The 14,116-nt window shown below is 51.0% G+C and overlaps 5 protein-coding genes across 5 annotated transcripts; 3 read left to right on the plus strand and 2 right to left on the minus strand.

The window, feature by feature from the left end:
- Positions 1-612: 612 nt before the first annotated feature.
- Positions 613-2,851, plus strand: N7457_004342 (WD40 repeat domain-containing protein; the record flags this gene model as incomplete). Its single annotated transcript, XM_057175387.1, has 3 exons — positions 613-1,234; positions 1,290-1,403; positions 1,455-2,851. 3 exons carry the CDS (start codon positions 613-615, stop codon positions 2,849-2,851), a joined length of 2,133 nt encoding a protein of 710 aa, XP_057032434.1.
- A 489-nt stretch (positions 2,852-3,340) lies between these two features.
- Positions 3,341-4,436, plus strand: N7457_004343 (uncharacterized protein; the record flags this gene model as incomplete). Its single annotated transcript, XM_057175388.1, has 2 exons — positions 3,341-3,381; positions 3,446-4,436. 2 exons carry the CDS (start codon positions 3,341-3,343, stop codon positions 4,434-4,436), a joined length of 1,032 nt encoding a protein of 343 aa, XP_057032435.1.
- A 161-nt stretch (positions 4,437-4,597) lies between these two features.
- N7457_004344 (chaperonin-containing T-complex alpha subunit TCP1) lies at positions 4,598-6,591 on the minus strand (the record flags this gene model as incomplete). Its single annotated transcript, XM_057175389.1, has 6 exons — positions 4,598-4,981; positions 5,044-6,078; positions 6,138-6,242; positions 6,297-6,382; positions 6,442-6,489; positions 6,549-6,591. 6 exons carry the CDS (start codon positions 6,589-6,591, stop codon positions 4,598-4,600), a joined length of 1,701 nt encoding a protein of 566 aa, XP_057032436.1.
- Positions 6,592-6,822: 231 nt separating this feature from the next.
- N7457_004345 (proline--tRNA ligase) lies at positions 6,823-8,858 on the plus strand (the record flags this gene model as incomplete). The annotated part of the gene is made up of 5 exons (XM_057175390.1): positions 6,823-7,352; positions 7,424-7,554; positions 7,610-7,670; positions 7,726-8,786; positions 8,848-8,858. 5 exons carry the CDS (start codon positions 6,823-6,825, stop codon positions 8,856-8,858), a joined length of 1,794 nt encoding a protein of 597 aa, XP_057032437.1.
- A 1,044-nt stretch (positions 8,859-9,902) lies between these two features.
- N7457_004346 (uncharacterized protein) lies at positions 9,903-12,041 on the minus strand (the record flags this gene model as incomplete). Its single annotated transcript, XM_057175391.1, has 1 exon — positions 9,903-12,041. One exon carries the CDS (start codon positions 12,039-12,041, stop codon positions 9,903-9,905), a length of 2,139 nt encoding a protein of 712 aa, XP_057032438.1.
- Positions 12,042-14,116: the final 2,075 nt, after the last annotated feature.

Consider the following 14,116-nt stretch of genomic DNA (forward strand, 5'->3'; position numbering starts at 1 on the left):
CCTGTTCCAGATGTAGTATTTTAGCCTTGCCCTACTTTCAACAGAAATAGTGGTTGTTATATTCCAATCCATCTGATTAATATCTACCCCGTCCCTGTATATTAGACGCTCGTGCGCTATGGGACGCTATGGTTTAGCCCCCGCAGATAGTAATACCTATTAAAATATTTACGTATTCTCCACGTTAATTATAGCTTTGACATGTCCACTTCTATGGTATCTGCATTGGATAGAATAAGTTGCCAATATAGTCGTCATGGTGTGCAATTTAGCAGTGTTGACATCAGCACAACCCTTGGCGAGCAATTCGACGCGTTTTGGGGACGGAATACTGATGAAACACCCGAGTTCAAGAAACGAGTCAAGCCAATTGAAACGTATGAAAATGTAAATAGAAAGGGCTAACCAGGATTGCAGGAGTTCATCAATTCAAGGTGTGTGTGAGGGGGAAATGCCCGTCCTTGACACGATCGCGTCACGTCGCGACACGAAAAAAGAATCCAACTTTCCTAATTCATCCAGACCGTCCCCTTTAGCCCGTTTAGGTCCACCAATGCATTCCTAGCCTCTTTTCGTTTGCTTTGCTTTCTGCTCTTTTCCTATTTACACACGATGGACGCCTTCAATCTCCCGGAAGTACGCCGGTCAGAACCTGTCCTTCCTCCTCCAGAGCCACCTTCTTCCCCACCGTCCATTTCTTCCGACGCTGGTCGCCGCAGAACCAGAAAGCCACCGACTGTGACGCCCCGGTCATTCCGTCGATTCTTTACCCCGCGTTCTTTATTGCCGACTGCCGATAATTCTACCACGCCGACAACCAGCCGCCAGGCCCTACGGGCGCTGACATCTCCTGCAGTGAATCGTCTAGGACCGGCATTCTCGAGAACCTCCAAGGCCGGCAGCACCAGAAGCCCTCACGATGGCTTGCCAGAAGATTTCATTCGTACCCCGAGCAGGAAACGGAGGAACTCGTTCTCTTCGGTCGTCTCTCCACAGTCCTCGCCTTTGAAGAGAGTTCGTGTCCGGTCTCCGACAGAGGATGTGAACCAAGACGTTCGAATTCCAGACATCAACATCTGTTTCAAAGCAGCAACACCGCCAATCCCACCGAAGCCAAAACTTCCTGTAGCGCCTGTCCGCCGCTCAAGGGCATTGCAGACGTCTGGCGCATTGTTTATGCGAACTGTCGGGGGTCGAGCAAACAAAGTGACCCTCCGATCGAATTCTGGCGTTGGTAGGTATTTTGAATACCTTATGACTTTCTCAGACGAGTCTAATACCCTCTCTAGGATGGCAAGATCTTACTTCGGATTTCTATTCCCAACCACGGGACCGTCACACTTGTGGTAGTTATGCATCGGATGGGTCACTGGCCCTCCCGTTCTGCAATGCTTCATGCAACAGTAAGTCTTGTTTTACTTGTCATTTCCACATATATGCTAACAAATAGAAAGCAAACTCACTCGTTGCAGTGGGCGACGAAGAGGGTGGGATCCGGCTTTTAGATTCATCGATTGACGAGGAGAATGGGTTCATTGACGCATATCTTGGGTTTCGTCCGCACATGAATTCGATCATGGACCTCGAATTCTCCTCCGACGATATGCTACTAGCTACTGCATCTGGCGATCAGACATCTCTTGTCATTGATATGACAACACAACGTCCCATCCACTGTTTGTCGAATCACTCTTCCTCCGTTAAGCGTGTCCAATTCCAGCCGGCATCCAACAATAAGGTTCTCGCTACATGCAGCCGAGACGGAAATGTCAACATATGGGATCTTCGCTGCAAGGGATTCGAACGGCCCGCATTGCAAGTCCAATGCTCGCTTGAGTCCGAAACCGAAAACGTCCCGGCTACTGCACCCCCGAAGATGTTATACCCGCATGTTTTAAATACCATTCGAGGTGCTCATGCCTATACAACCTCTAATAATCTTACCATGGACAAAAACGAGGCGCCACCCTTTGGCCGGACCGACATCACTGTTACTTCTCTCGCCTTTCTCTCACCTGGCCGCGAAAATCTATTTGTCACAGCTTCCGAGGCTAGCGCGAGTGTTCGCCTCTGGGACTTGCGAACTGCCCATAATAATCGCCGCGGTCGACCTGTCATACCGTTATCTACAACACAAGAGCCAGAAAGCCACGTGAAGTACCGACGCTTCGGCCTGACATCCATGGCATTTGGAGGAGATGGATCACGCTTGTACACGCTTTGCCGAGATAACACGGTTTATACATATTCAACCTCACACCTGATCCTCGGCCATGCGCCTGAACTTTCACTCAACAATAACCGTCCACGACGGACCGGCGGCTCTGACAAAGACGGCCTTGGACCCCTCTACGGTTTCCGTCACCCTCGACTCCAGATTTCCTCATTTTATGTGAAGTTGGCTGTGCGCAAAGCAACCAATGATCATCCGGAGATGCTAGCTGTGGGAAGCAGCGACCAGTGTCCCATTATTTTCCCTACCGATGAACGCTACTTCGATTCTCCCATTGAAAAGCCCACCGAAACCCTGCCTAGCAAATCTTCACTTTTCACCACCCGCTCTGGACTCCGTCGCAGCAACTCTGGAATCGGCTTGTCTGGACGTCTCGAAGACACTATTCCTATTCACCAATCAGGCACTCCACTTGTGGAAGGCCATCAGAAAGAAGTCACCGGTCTTTCGTGGACGCCATCTGGCGAACTCATCACCGTAAGCGATGACTATTCTGCTCGATGTTGGCGTGAAGGACCCGAGGCTCGCGACCTTCGGAACGCTGGTGAAGCTGAGGGCAAACGCTGGCAGTGCGGCTGGGCTGATATGAAAGACTCGATTGATGACGAAGACGAATAATTCCCGACGTCTCCTGTGGTTTCTTTTTCTTTGTTATGCATTTTCCAAGGTGCCTGGGGGTTCTTATCTTTTCTGCCTATGGGCATTTTATTGGCGTTAAGTGCATGATTGTTTATTAGCGTAGCATACCCTTCAAGTCTTCATCTCAAAAGACTCATTTGATTTAATGATTCCTCGAAATAAACATCTCCTCGCTCATCGAGGGTCTAATACTGCATTCTATCTTTCTCCCGTTAGTACATGTAGATCATAAGCCACCACTATCTTTCTTGGATAGATTATATAGGCAATTCAGAGATAGTCTATTGATGCAAGTCGATCAGTCCAAACGTATGTCAAAAACATCAGTATAACGTTCCAGAGGGCGAATACGAAGTTTAGTTGTAGTCGAAGCCATACAAGCGGGCGATAAGATAAGGCCAACCCCCGATGAAAAAAGTTCAGCCGACAAGCCCAATCCTCCAATCTTCCACTCCAACACCACCCAAAATGCCTCACAAACACAAGAGACGCGGCGAAGCCGACAAAGCGTAAGCATCTACGAACTCGACTCAACGTTACTCCGAAATCCACAGCTAACAATCTCCTCACCAGCGAATTCAACCTCCCACCCACAGAGATCGCAAAAGCACTTCCAGTGCGCGATCTGAACAAGCCCAAGCCCAACAAGAACGGCAAGAAGGGCGGCAACAAGCCCCAAAACAAAGACCAAAACCAGAGCGCCAACAAAGCGCCCACTCACCGCCGCAAGAATGCCGCCGAAGACGACACTCCCAAGGCATTCCTCCGCCTGATGCAATACCAGCAAACCGGCCGACGGGCCCCGTCAGGACTCGAGACCGGCGAGCGCACTAACAAGCGCAAGCGCAATGGCGAAGACACAGCGCAGTCATCTAAGAAGACTGCCCGGGCGGAATCACAACCCCAGCCCGCCAAGGAGAAGACTCCCGCCAAGGAGAAGACTGAAATGCCCAAGATCATGCCCGGCGAGCGATTGGCGGAGTTCGCGGCGCGAGTGGATCGCGAAATGCCATTGTCGCAGATGACCAAGTCGGTTAAGACGGGCGATGCCAAGGACAAGGAGCAGCACAAGCAGACGAAGCATGAGAAGCACTTGCGGCGGTTGCAGAGTGGTTGGCGTGAGGAGGAGGCTAAGATCCGTGAGCGGGAGCAGGAGGAGCGGGAAGAACGTGAGGAAGAGATGGAGGTTGAGTTGGCGCAGTGGAAGGAGTGGGAGCTTGAGGCGGCTGGGGGTAAGAAAAAGAAGGCTGCTGCACGGAAGAAGAAGAAGGGGAAGAATGCCAATGGGGGTGATGCTGATAGCGGTGATGATGATCCTGATCCTTGGGCGAAGCTGAAGAAGCGTGACGAGGAGCGGAAGAAGAATCCGTTTGAGGTTGCGCAGGCGCCGCCTCAGTTGGTTAAGCCTCGTGAGATCTTTAAGGTGCGCGGTGGGGCTAAGGTCGATGTTGCCAATGTGCCAGCTGCTGTTGGCAGTTTGAGGCGTCGTGAGGAGCTGGCCGGTGAGCGGAGGAATATTGTCGAGGAATACCGGAAGTTGATGGCCGCCAAGCGACAGGCTTAGTAGAAGGGTTGTTTTAGGGCTACGGTTTTCATGTATCTATCTTGGGAGAAACTGATTTATGTGCAGTCGTAGCAGAAATGAGATTTCCTACTGCTGATCATCTATGTCACATCATATTACTGCCTTTTTTTGGGATTGGGGTAGTCAAAATGAGATCAGCCTTAGTGGCCGTGGCCGTCATCCTTTGGCTGCTCGGGGTCCAGCTTGATGATCGTGTCAATGCGCATGATGGCTATGCAAGCCTCCACGGCACTCTTAAGCTGCTTGATCTTGCTCATGCTGGGCTCCAGCACACCAGCCTTCAGAGTATCGTGAACTCGTCCCTTCGTCAAATCCAAACCGTAGTTGCGGTAGGTCTTCTTCTTAGCAATAGCCTTCTCCTCCTCGTTGGCATCGCCGTCCTGCACACGCTGTGACAGGGCGTGGCGAACACGGAGCTGGGCAACGAGCTCAGATGAATCCTTTGCTGCGTTGACTGCCAGAGTCTTAGGAATGACAAGGAGAGACTGTGCAAACTCGCCAATAGCCAATTGCTCGCGGGAGCCCTGGAAGGGAAAAAAGGTTAGAAAACAAGGTTGAAACAAGGAATGTGAACAATAGTACTTACCACTGTGACTGCGAATTCCTCCAGGTAGATGTGAAGTGCGGTTTCCACGGCACCACCACCGGGAACAATGCTTCCGCTCTCCAAAGTGCGCTTGATGGCACAGAGAGAATCGTGAACAGAGCGCTCCATCTCATCCAAGCTGTACTCGTTGGCACCACGGAGAATAATGGAAGCTGCAGTGTGGACCTTGGTGCCGCGGACGAGGATACACTCGTCATCTGAGATACGCTCCTGCGAAACTGACTCTGCGTGTCCAAGGTTTGATGCCTCGAACTTCTCATCTCCGTTGAGGTCAGAGAGAGTGCTGACAAGGGTGGCACCGGTAGCCTTAGCGATGCGGCGCAGATCCTCCTTCTTACAGCGGCGAACTGCCATGGCTCCCTTCTCGACGAAGAGCTTGAGAACCATGTCGTCGATGCCCTTAGTTGTAAGGATGACATTGGCACCAGACTTCAGGATCATATCAACACGCTCCATAACAATGCCAGACTCCCGTTGGCGGATCTTCTCCAATTGATCGGGGTCCTCCACTGTAATCTGAACACCAAGCTTCATCCGCTCCTTCTGCAGGTTCATGTCGAGACAGGCGATCTTGGCGTCGGTCACATGGGTCGTCATAGCCTGGGAAGCAACAGTGCAGTTCAATGCGTAACCGTTCACGAGAACGGACTCGGTGCCACTCTTTCCGTGGGCCTTGAGCAGGTTCACGGCCTTGACTGGGTATTTGACCTCGCCTCTCTGGTTCACAGACTTCACTTGCAGCATCGCGTCGACACACATGTTCGCAAAGAAATCGGAATCGGAACCGATGATCTTGCTGGACATGGAAGTCTTCGCAATGTTGACCAAGCTCTCCTTTCCAATATTATCCACCTTAGTCGTAACATTTTCGTTCATATACTTGACGGCTTCGCGCAGGGCAAGTCGGTATCCGTTGATGATCGTAGTAGGGTGTATGCGGTTCTTCATCAACTCATTGCCTCTCCGGAGAAGCTCAGAGGCAATCAGGACAACCGAGGTAGTACCGTCACCGACCTATTGAGATAGATTTGATAAGCGGGTGTCTTGGACGTGTATGTTGTAGAACTCCATACCTCCTTATCCTGTTGTTGGGCTAGATCAACGAGGATCTTGCCCGCAGGGTGCTCAATATCCAGAAGAGACAGAATAGTAGCGCCATCGTTCGTCACGGTCACATCCTGCTGAATGTTAAAAACTGCGGCCAAGCTCTGCGGGGTTTATCGTTTCCATACCCCTATGTCGTCCACCATCATCTTGTCCAAACCGGACGGACCAAAGGAGCTCTTGATGACATTTGAGATAGCTTGTGTTGCCAGAACTGCGAGAAGTCAGCTATTACGCTCCAAAGAAGCCCGAATAAGCAATGATTCAACATACCATTTTGTTCACGGACATCAGCACCGGTGATTTTCTGCCCACCCAAGACTGTGCGAGACTGGTCAGTTCATTGCAACGAAAACGAGAATCAATCCCGAAAAACTCACAGAGTGTGTCCGCATTCCGCGGCGCCTCAAAAATGCCTGCCATGACTAAAACAGACGAAGTAATATGAGCTATTCGAGTGCGATGGCAGAGCTATCTGGCTTCGGGGGGGGCTGCTGTGGGCACTAAAAGTTCTGCCGAGGCGGTGTGCTGGTAATTTTCGATATCGCATCCCACTTTACGGAGGGGAGTCATAACCCGATTTCGCTTGATTGCAATTCTACCTTTGATTTGGGTTCCTCTCTCATTGTCTAGTCGGATACCTCCTTCTTCGAAATGGCTAGCCAGACCCCCAGCGACGTCCCCGCCCCCGAGGGCGCTGCCCCCCAGGCCCTGCCTGACCGCACTCAAACCCCCGCTGATAACCAGGCGGGTGAGTCAAAGAACGCCGCCAAAAAGGCCGCGAAGCTCGCCAAGCTGAAGGCCGACAAGGCCGATAAGAAGGCCTCGAATAAGGGAGAGAAGGGCATTGGCAAACCAGAAGCCAAGAAGGCTTCCAAGAAGAAGGTTGAGGGTGCCGCTTTGATCGGTATCGATGTCACGAAAGAGGAGGACTTCCCCGGCTGGTACCAGCAGGTTCTCACCAAGGGTGACTTGCTCGACTACTATGATGTCTCCGGCTGCTTCATTCTGAAGCCCGCTTTGTACTTCATCTGGGAGGAGATCCAGGACTATTTCAACAAGGCCATCAAGGGAATGGGTGTCAAGAACTGCTCTTTCCCTCTATTCGTCTCTGAGGATGTCCTGCAGCGGGAGAAGGACCACATTGAGGGCTTCGCCGCTGAAGTCGCCTGGGTCACTCACGCGTACGTCGTTTTCCAAACCTACATCAAATTTTTATACTTCAACTATGGAACATACTGACATATACTTCCAGTGGCTCGACCCCTCTTGAGAAGAAGATTGCTATTCGCCCTACTTCGGAGACTGTCATGTACCCCTACTACGCCAAGTGGATCCGCAGCCACCGTGATCTTCCCCTTCGTCTCAACCAGTGGAACTCCGTCGGTACGACCTTGCTTCTTTCCCCATAGCTCTCTCGGAATTTTACTAATAACAACAGTGAGATGGGAGTTCAAGCACCCCCAGCCCCTCCTCAGATCCCGCGAGTTCCTTTGGCAAGAGTATGTCCTCAATCTCTCTTTGGTTATAGAATGACATACTAATCATTATGTGCAGGGGTCACACCGCGCATATGACTGAAGGAGCTGCCCGCGAGGAAGTTCTGAGCATCCTTGACTACTATGCTAAGATTTACCAGGAGCTTCTCGCCGTGCCCGTTGTCAAGGGCCAGAAGACTGAGAAGGAGAAGTTCGCCGGTGGTAACTACACCACCACCGTTGAGGGTTACATCCCCGCCACTGGCCGTGGTATCCAGGGTGGCACTTCACACGGTCTGGGTCAAAACTTCAGTAAGATGTTCGGCATCACCGTTGAGGATCCCACCTCCACCGTCGATGAGAAGAAGCCCCCTCTTCACGTTTGGCAAAACTCCTGGGGTCTGTCGACCCGCACCCTGGGTGTCATGGTCATGATCCACAGTGACAACAAGGGTCTCGTCCTTCCCCCTCGTGTCGCAGAGACCCAGGTCATTGTTGTTCCTGTCGGCATCACTGCCAAGACCACCGAGGAGGATCGTGAGAAGCTCAATGCCGAGGTCGATGAGCTCGTTGCCGTCCTCGTTGCTGCCGGCGTCCGTGCCGACAGCGACAAGAGCAGCTACTCCCCCGGCTGGAAGTTCAACCAGTACGAGCTCCGCGGTGTGCCTCTGCGCATTGAGTTCGGCCCCGGTGAGTCTGCCGGCCAATTCGTCACCACCGCCCGCCGTGACATCCCCGGCAAGGACGGCAAGGGTAGCATCCCTATCGCCGATTTGGCTACTAGTGTCCCTGCTCTTCTTGAGACCATTCAGACCGATTTGTACAACCGTGCCGACGAGCAGTTCAAGGCCCACCGCATCAAGATCACCAACTGGGATGACTTTGTCCCCGCCCTGAACAACAAGAACATCTGCGTCATTCCCCACTGCTTGACCGAGGAGTGCGAGGACCAGATCAAGGATATGAGTGCCCGCAAGGCTGAGGAGGACTCTGGTGAGGCTGAGGATGCCAAGGCTCCCAGCATGGGTGCTAAGTCTCTCTGCATTCCTTTCGACCAGCCTGAGGGCATTGAGAAGGGTGTCACTCCTTGCTGCAACCCCAAGTGCCAGCGTCCCGCTGAGAAGTGGTGCATGTTCGGCCGTAAGTTTCTGGATCTTTGGTTTTTTCTTTATGGTTCATGATACTAACACTATGTCTATAGGCTCTTACTAAACTACTGTATTGATTTCAGAAATCTCATCTGATACCGCCAAACTTACCTTACAGTCCACAGCACCAGTAATACAAACCTTAAAGTTACCAAAGGCGCTGTATCTTGACAGTCCCCAATGCATAGTGAAACACAGTTGAAGTCTCAAATCATGGCATTTTCTTCTACGGATTCCAAGGCGTCCCTTCAATATGTTGATTTGTCAATGTGGAGTTTTTAAGGGGGAAAGGGCAGGTAGTGGCAATGATATTATGAAAATGAGAGATGTCATTATTCCTTTATGTACTCCGTACTAAGATTTTCTATTCATCTCATGTTATCTATGGGTCATTCCAAGTCTCGCCATGCCCAGAACTAGTACCAGGCTAAGAGCAGAAATAGCATAGACATAAATAGCACGGAATGGTGAGAATCCGAATTTCCGGGATTTCGGGATTTGATCCGGTAAACGGTCTAATCTTCTACGAAGTACGGAGTAGAATGAGGTGTATAGCCGAACTTGGAACTATATGACTCAGCTATAAGCCTGGCATTAAGAAAAAGTGCTTCTCATAGGAATGTCGTATATTTTGTCCTATGGATGAAGATGCTTTTTGTCTGAAGAGCGAATAACATCATATACAGAAGTGAGCAGACGTTTTGGGGTTATAATATACAATAATAATAGTAATCACAAGAATTATATTGTCAACATATACAGAGTACCGGAAACTCCAGTAGATGATGCAACCACGATGATAAGACAGGAGAACAAAATTGAAACTTGCCACAGAGGAGGACTGACAGAGTCTGATCAAAGACAGAAAGGAAAGAGGAAGTCGGGTAAGAGGGATAGACTAGGGTGAATGATGTGGTATAGATGATAGTATGAGGGAGGAAACGAATTATTGAAGGATTGCACGGCTTTTTCTCGGAGACAGCGAGAGAAAGCGAGAGAAGGAGAGAGAGAGAGAGCAAGTCATGAAAGAATCGTTATCATGCAGAGAAACACATACATCCCACCGAGCGTGCTAAATCGCCCCAAAGGAGCAATATGTGTATGCAACCTAGTAGCTCTCGACAGAGCGAGAACCACGAAGCTGCATACGTGCACGGGACAATGGAGACAGACTATTCCCAAAAGGACTGGATGTAACACCGCGACGAGCACGCTGAGGCCAGTGCATGAACTTATGCGCCTCGTCAGCCGATGCGGCATCGATCACGTAGCGGACGTTGTTCTCATCGACGCCTTCGATCTGCACGCGCGGGGGCATACTCAGGCTAGGGAGGGGAATAATATCATCATCACTGTCGTCGAGCGAGTCGTTGCTCGATGGGCTTGAGTGTGCCTGCATGCAGTATACGGCCGGGGTAAAGGGAACATCTGGGGCGCAGCGGGCCATGGTGGCGAGGTTACCCACTGATTCTGAATGTCCTCGTTTGGGGGACGTGGGAGCTGCGCAGTTGATTGAGACGGGCTGTTGATCCCCGTTTGCGTGCAGCACGTCCATGTAGGTGATTGGTTCTCCGGAACCGGGACGAGTGATGATTGACTCTTTGCGAGGCTGTAGCTCGGCAAGGAAGCCTGGGCTGGGAGCTGGGGCGTCGGTGTGTCGACGGCGAGGGGCAGCTCCGGAGACCTTCCGCAGGAGTCGGTCGTAGCCAACGCTGGTTGAGATGCTGCGGCGGGTCTCGGGATTTCTCTTGTGCTTGTATGAGGTCCTGTTCATCAGCCTGAGTTTCGCCGAGTGGCTTCGGTGGTGTCCAGTTGCTGGCCTGGAGATGTCGCCGAACTCATCTTGCTCCGCCGATGGGGTGAATGGAGGTCCTGGGGCTGGTACGGGCACTCGTTTGAATGCTTCGTGGGAATTGATTTCGCGGATTATAGCGTCCTGCAGGGTCTCGTAGGTTGCATGAGAACCCTTGGCGGACAAATAAGCCTTGCTGAAAAATTCCATCAGTTCCGAGGCCTTGAAGCGCGGAGATGATTCGGGAGGAGTGATGGGGCTGGCAACAGGCAGAGGACTGTTCATCACTTCTGCGATGTTGGGAGCCTGGTTCGCATCGGTGGCTGATGGCGTTGGAGGCTGAATGGCACGGTGCCCAATATTGGGGCGTCCTTTAGTAGCCAATTCTGTGTTAATTGAGAGCCCCCGCGCATTCCGTTTTGAGCATTTCCCCAATGAAGGTGGCGGAGAGAGTGGTCTTGGTGCCACCGATGAACAGCAAGATGATGGAACAGGTGATCGTGACGGCGAAGAAACCTTACTAGCGTCCTCTGTCTTGGCCCCGGGGATAGGAATCGTGGGGCTATCAGGGAGGGGAGTATTGCTCCACCTTTTGCCTTGTTTATAGGCAGGAGGAACGCCCAAGCGCTGAACAGGAGTTGGGGGTGCATCTTCTTGTGAGATAAAGCTCTCTCCGTCTCCAGACAAGCTCGGTGCCGATCTTTGGTGCCGAAGAGAATTGCCAAGATGGGATTGTGATCGTTGCATTGAAGTGCTCGAGCCATCATTTTGGAGTGGCCCTCTCCGTAGTTGTTCTGCTGACACCCAGGCAGACTTGCCTGGATCCCGCTTTCTGCCTTTACGCCGTTGGCTGTCTGGGATCCGTACCCTACCAGGCGCAGCCGGCGATGACCGTGAACTGAGGTTTGACAAAGTTCGGTCCGGAGCCCGATATTTTGCGATATTTCTGTCTGCCACATCTTCTTGGTACAGAGCTGATAGTATCCGCGAGTGGGCCAGTCCATTCCGGTATTGTATCCGTAGAAACCGGGTCATATTTCGTTCCGCAACATGTTCGTTGTATGGGCTGCCTGGGGGAGAGAGGGGTTCTGGGGAAGTTGTTTGGTCACGTTGCGAAGAGCCCAGCGCATCCATCAAGTCGATATATCGGCCATTTGGGAGTTTGGGGGCGGCGAAATGAGATGTGCTAGGAGGTAATTGGGATTGAGAAGAAGTTGGCCGTTCCAGTCGATCATGTAGATCTTCAAATTGCTTCTCAATCTGGTCAAAATGATGAGACACATCTAGTGATTGCGAATTTCTGCTCGGGAAACCACCCTCAAAGTGACTTCGCGCAGGCGAATCAACCGCCGTGTTAAAATAAGCTTGGTCCATGGCACAGCCTTCAAGTCCAAGGCTAGTGGCTGGACGAGAAAGAGACTTGTCCGTGTAGAACAACTTCTTCAATGCAGCCATTTCGTCTGTTGACGTAGGTATCAAGCACAAGGCCGGCGCGCAATTGTGAAATGAAGGGCAGCGGTGGGGGGGAGGTGCCGCGATGACGAGGAGAGGAAATTAAAGGAGAGAGATGATAATAATAATGGTCTGGAGCTAATAATCAAGGGAAGGACAAGACCAACGGTCATAAAGAATTGAACAGTCTATTGATATCATGGCATCAAAGCTGGAGCAATTGTAAACCGTGACACGATGCAAGTGTCATATCCGTAGCCATAGTGAAAATACAAGAGAAAGAAGAAAAACAAATCAAGGCCCAAAAAGAAGACAGGACCCGGTACTCCGTATCCTGTCAAAGCAGAATGCAGATCTAGCACCGTTCCTGTGCCTGGATCAGGGGAAGTGACCCGGACTTCTCCATGATCCTAAGATGAGGCGTGATGGTTCGAACGCTAAAAGTTAAAGAACACACTGCCGTTTTCTTTGTTCTAAATTTGTTCCGAGATTGCACACGAGAAATCCCCGAGCCTCGATCCGAGCGCTTGTTGAGTCCATTTCGAGCCAATTTCGCAAAACAACATGCGTTGACTCCGTACCGGGTCAAGAGCTGCCTTCGAATGGGTCCTGCCTCCGAATGGGTCCAATCCTTCAGTAAACGGGCAATTTCTTCTGCTTCTCCGGAGTCAAGCTCCAGGGCCACATGATAGGTCCAGAACGGCCCCCATCCGAGGCTAGGATCCACTGAGGCTTTGACAGGAGAAAACGCCCAAGGGATCGCTGGGCGATGGTGGTCGAGAATTGGGCCGTGGTGATTTCCCACGGTCCACCGAGTAGCACGGATTTGCCAATGAGCAGCTCCAACGGGAATAGGCCATGGTGGGTTGGGGGCTTGAATTATGGCATGCGATGGAGCTTCCAATTTCCGTATGCGCCGTTATTGGTGTGATGAAAGGTGATCGCCAGATAGACCGTGAGCCGTCTCGTGCTAGGCGGGACGAACACACGAACTGAACGCCATTGGTCTGACGGGCTTTGACGGGCTTCTTGGAACTATCATTTTCGTGTGATGGGCGAAATGAGGGTGCCTTGTACAAAGTAGCAAAGAAGAAAAAAAAAATTCACAGTGGATCTCGGGTTTGTTTCCGCGCCAAAGTACGGAGTCAGGGACAATGTACGGAGTAGATACGCCCAATCTCCAACGTACGCACCTTCGAACTCTCAGGGGCAAATTGAAACACTAGTCGCTATAGAAATAGATCCACGACATGGAACGGTTCGTGCGAGATATGCGTAGATATCACGCGCTATACGGAGGACTCCCTACACACTACATGTGCAACATAGTTCGTCATAATGGGCATGTTTACATCTCTTCCAAGGTACTTTGTCTGGGACAATAACGAACTCCTTAGATCGGATAGCTTACGATCGATCGAGATTCCGATTCCCAAGTCTCGATTCTAATGGGGCTACGATCGTCATACCTTGACACTGATTTAGGGGCGTCGGTAGCGTTTAACCGTTCAACTCTAACGATCTGCCCCTTTTTTTTCCAAGTCCCTGTTTCTATGGAGCCTAGCTGATCATGGTCAGTTCACAGAGCATGGAGGATTGTCCATGTGTCGTACGGAGTACGGAGTACTCCGTACAACATAGTATAGTATGCTTCGTAGCACTATCTGATCCAAGGGGTAAGCTTGAAGACCTTGGCCAACTACGGAAAAGCATGGGGAACACCCTCTATTTGGAACAGCTAAGACCTACCTGTGAGTGCCATATATACAGCTACCTTTCTGACACGCAGTATCTCCAACGTGGATTACCCTGGAACATATCCAATCTGGTGAGCTTGTGTTATATTGACTACATGTACGGAGTACATGTAGGTGGTGATGCAGCCTGGGTGGTCACTATGAAGTTCATTTCTCCGATTAGAGAATGAGAAAGGACATTAGAAAGATATCAAAATTGATATATGAAGAATGCACCGACAATATAGAGATGATGTCAAGCCAATCAAATAATAGCCTTACTACTCCGTATATGTGCGGTTATAGTATATCTCATCCACTATATTTCCATCGTCAAGATCG

This window comes from Penicillium paradoxum (genome assembly GCF_028828445.1).
Source record: "Penicillium paradoxum strain IBT 22861 chromosome Unknown utg000004l_segment0_segment0, whole genome shotgun sequence".
Taxonomy (NCBI): domain Eukaryota; kingdom Fungi; phylum Ascomycota; class Eurotiomycetes; order Eurotiales; family Aspergillaceae; genus Penicillium; species Penicillium paradoxum.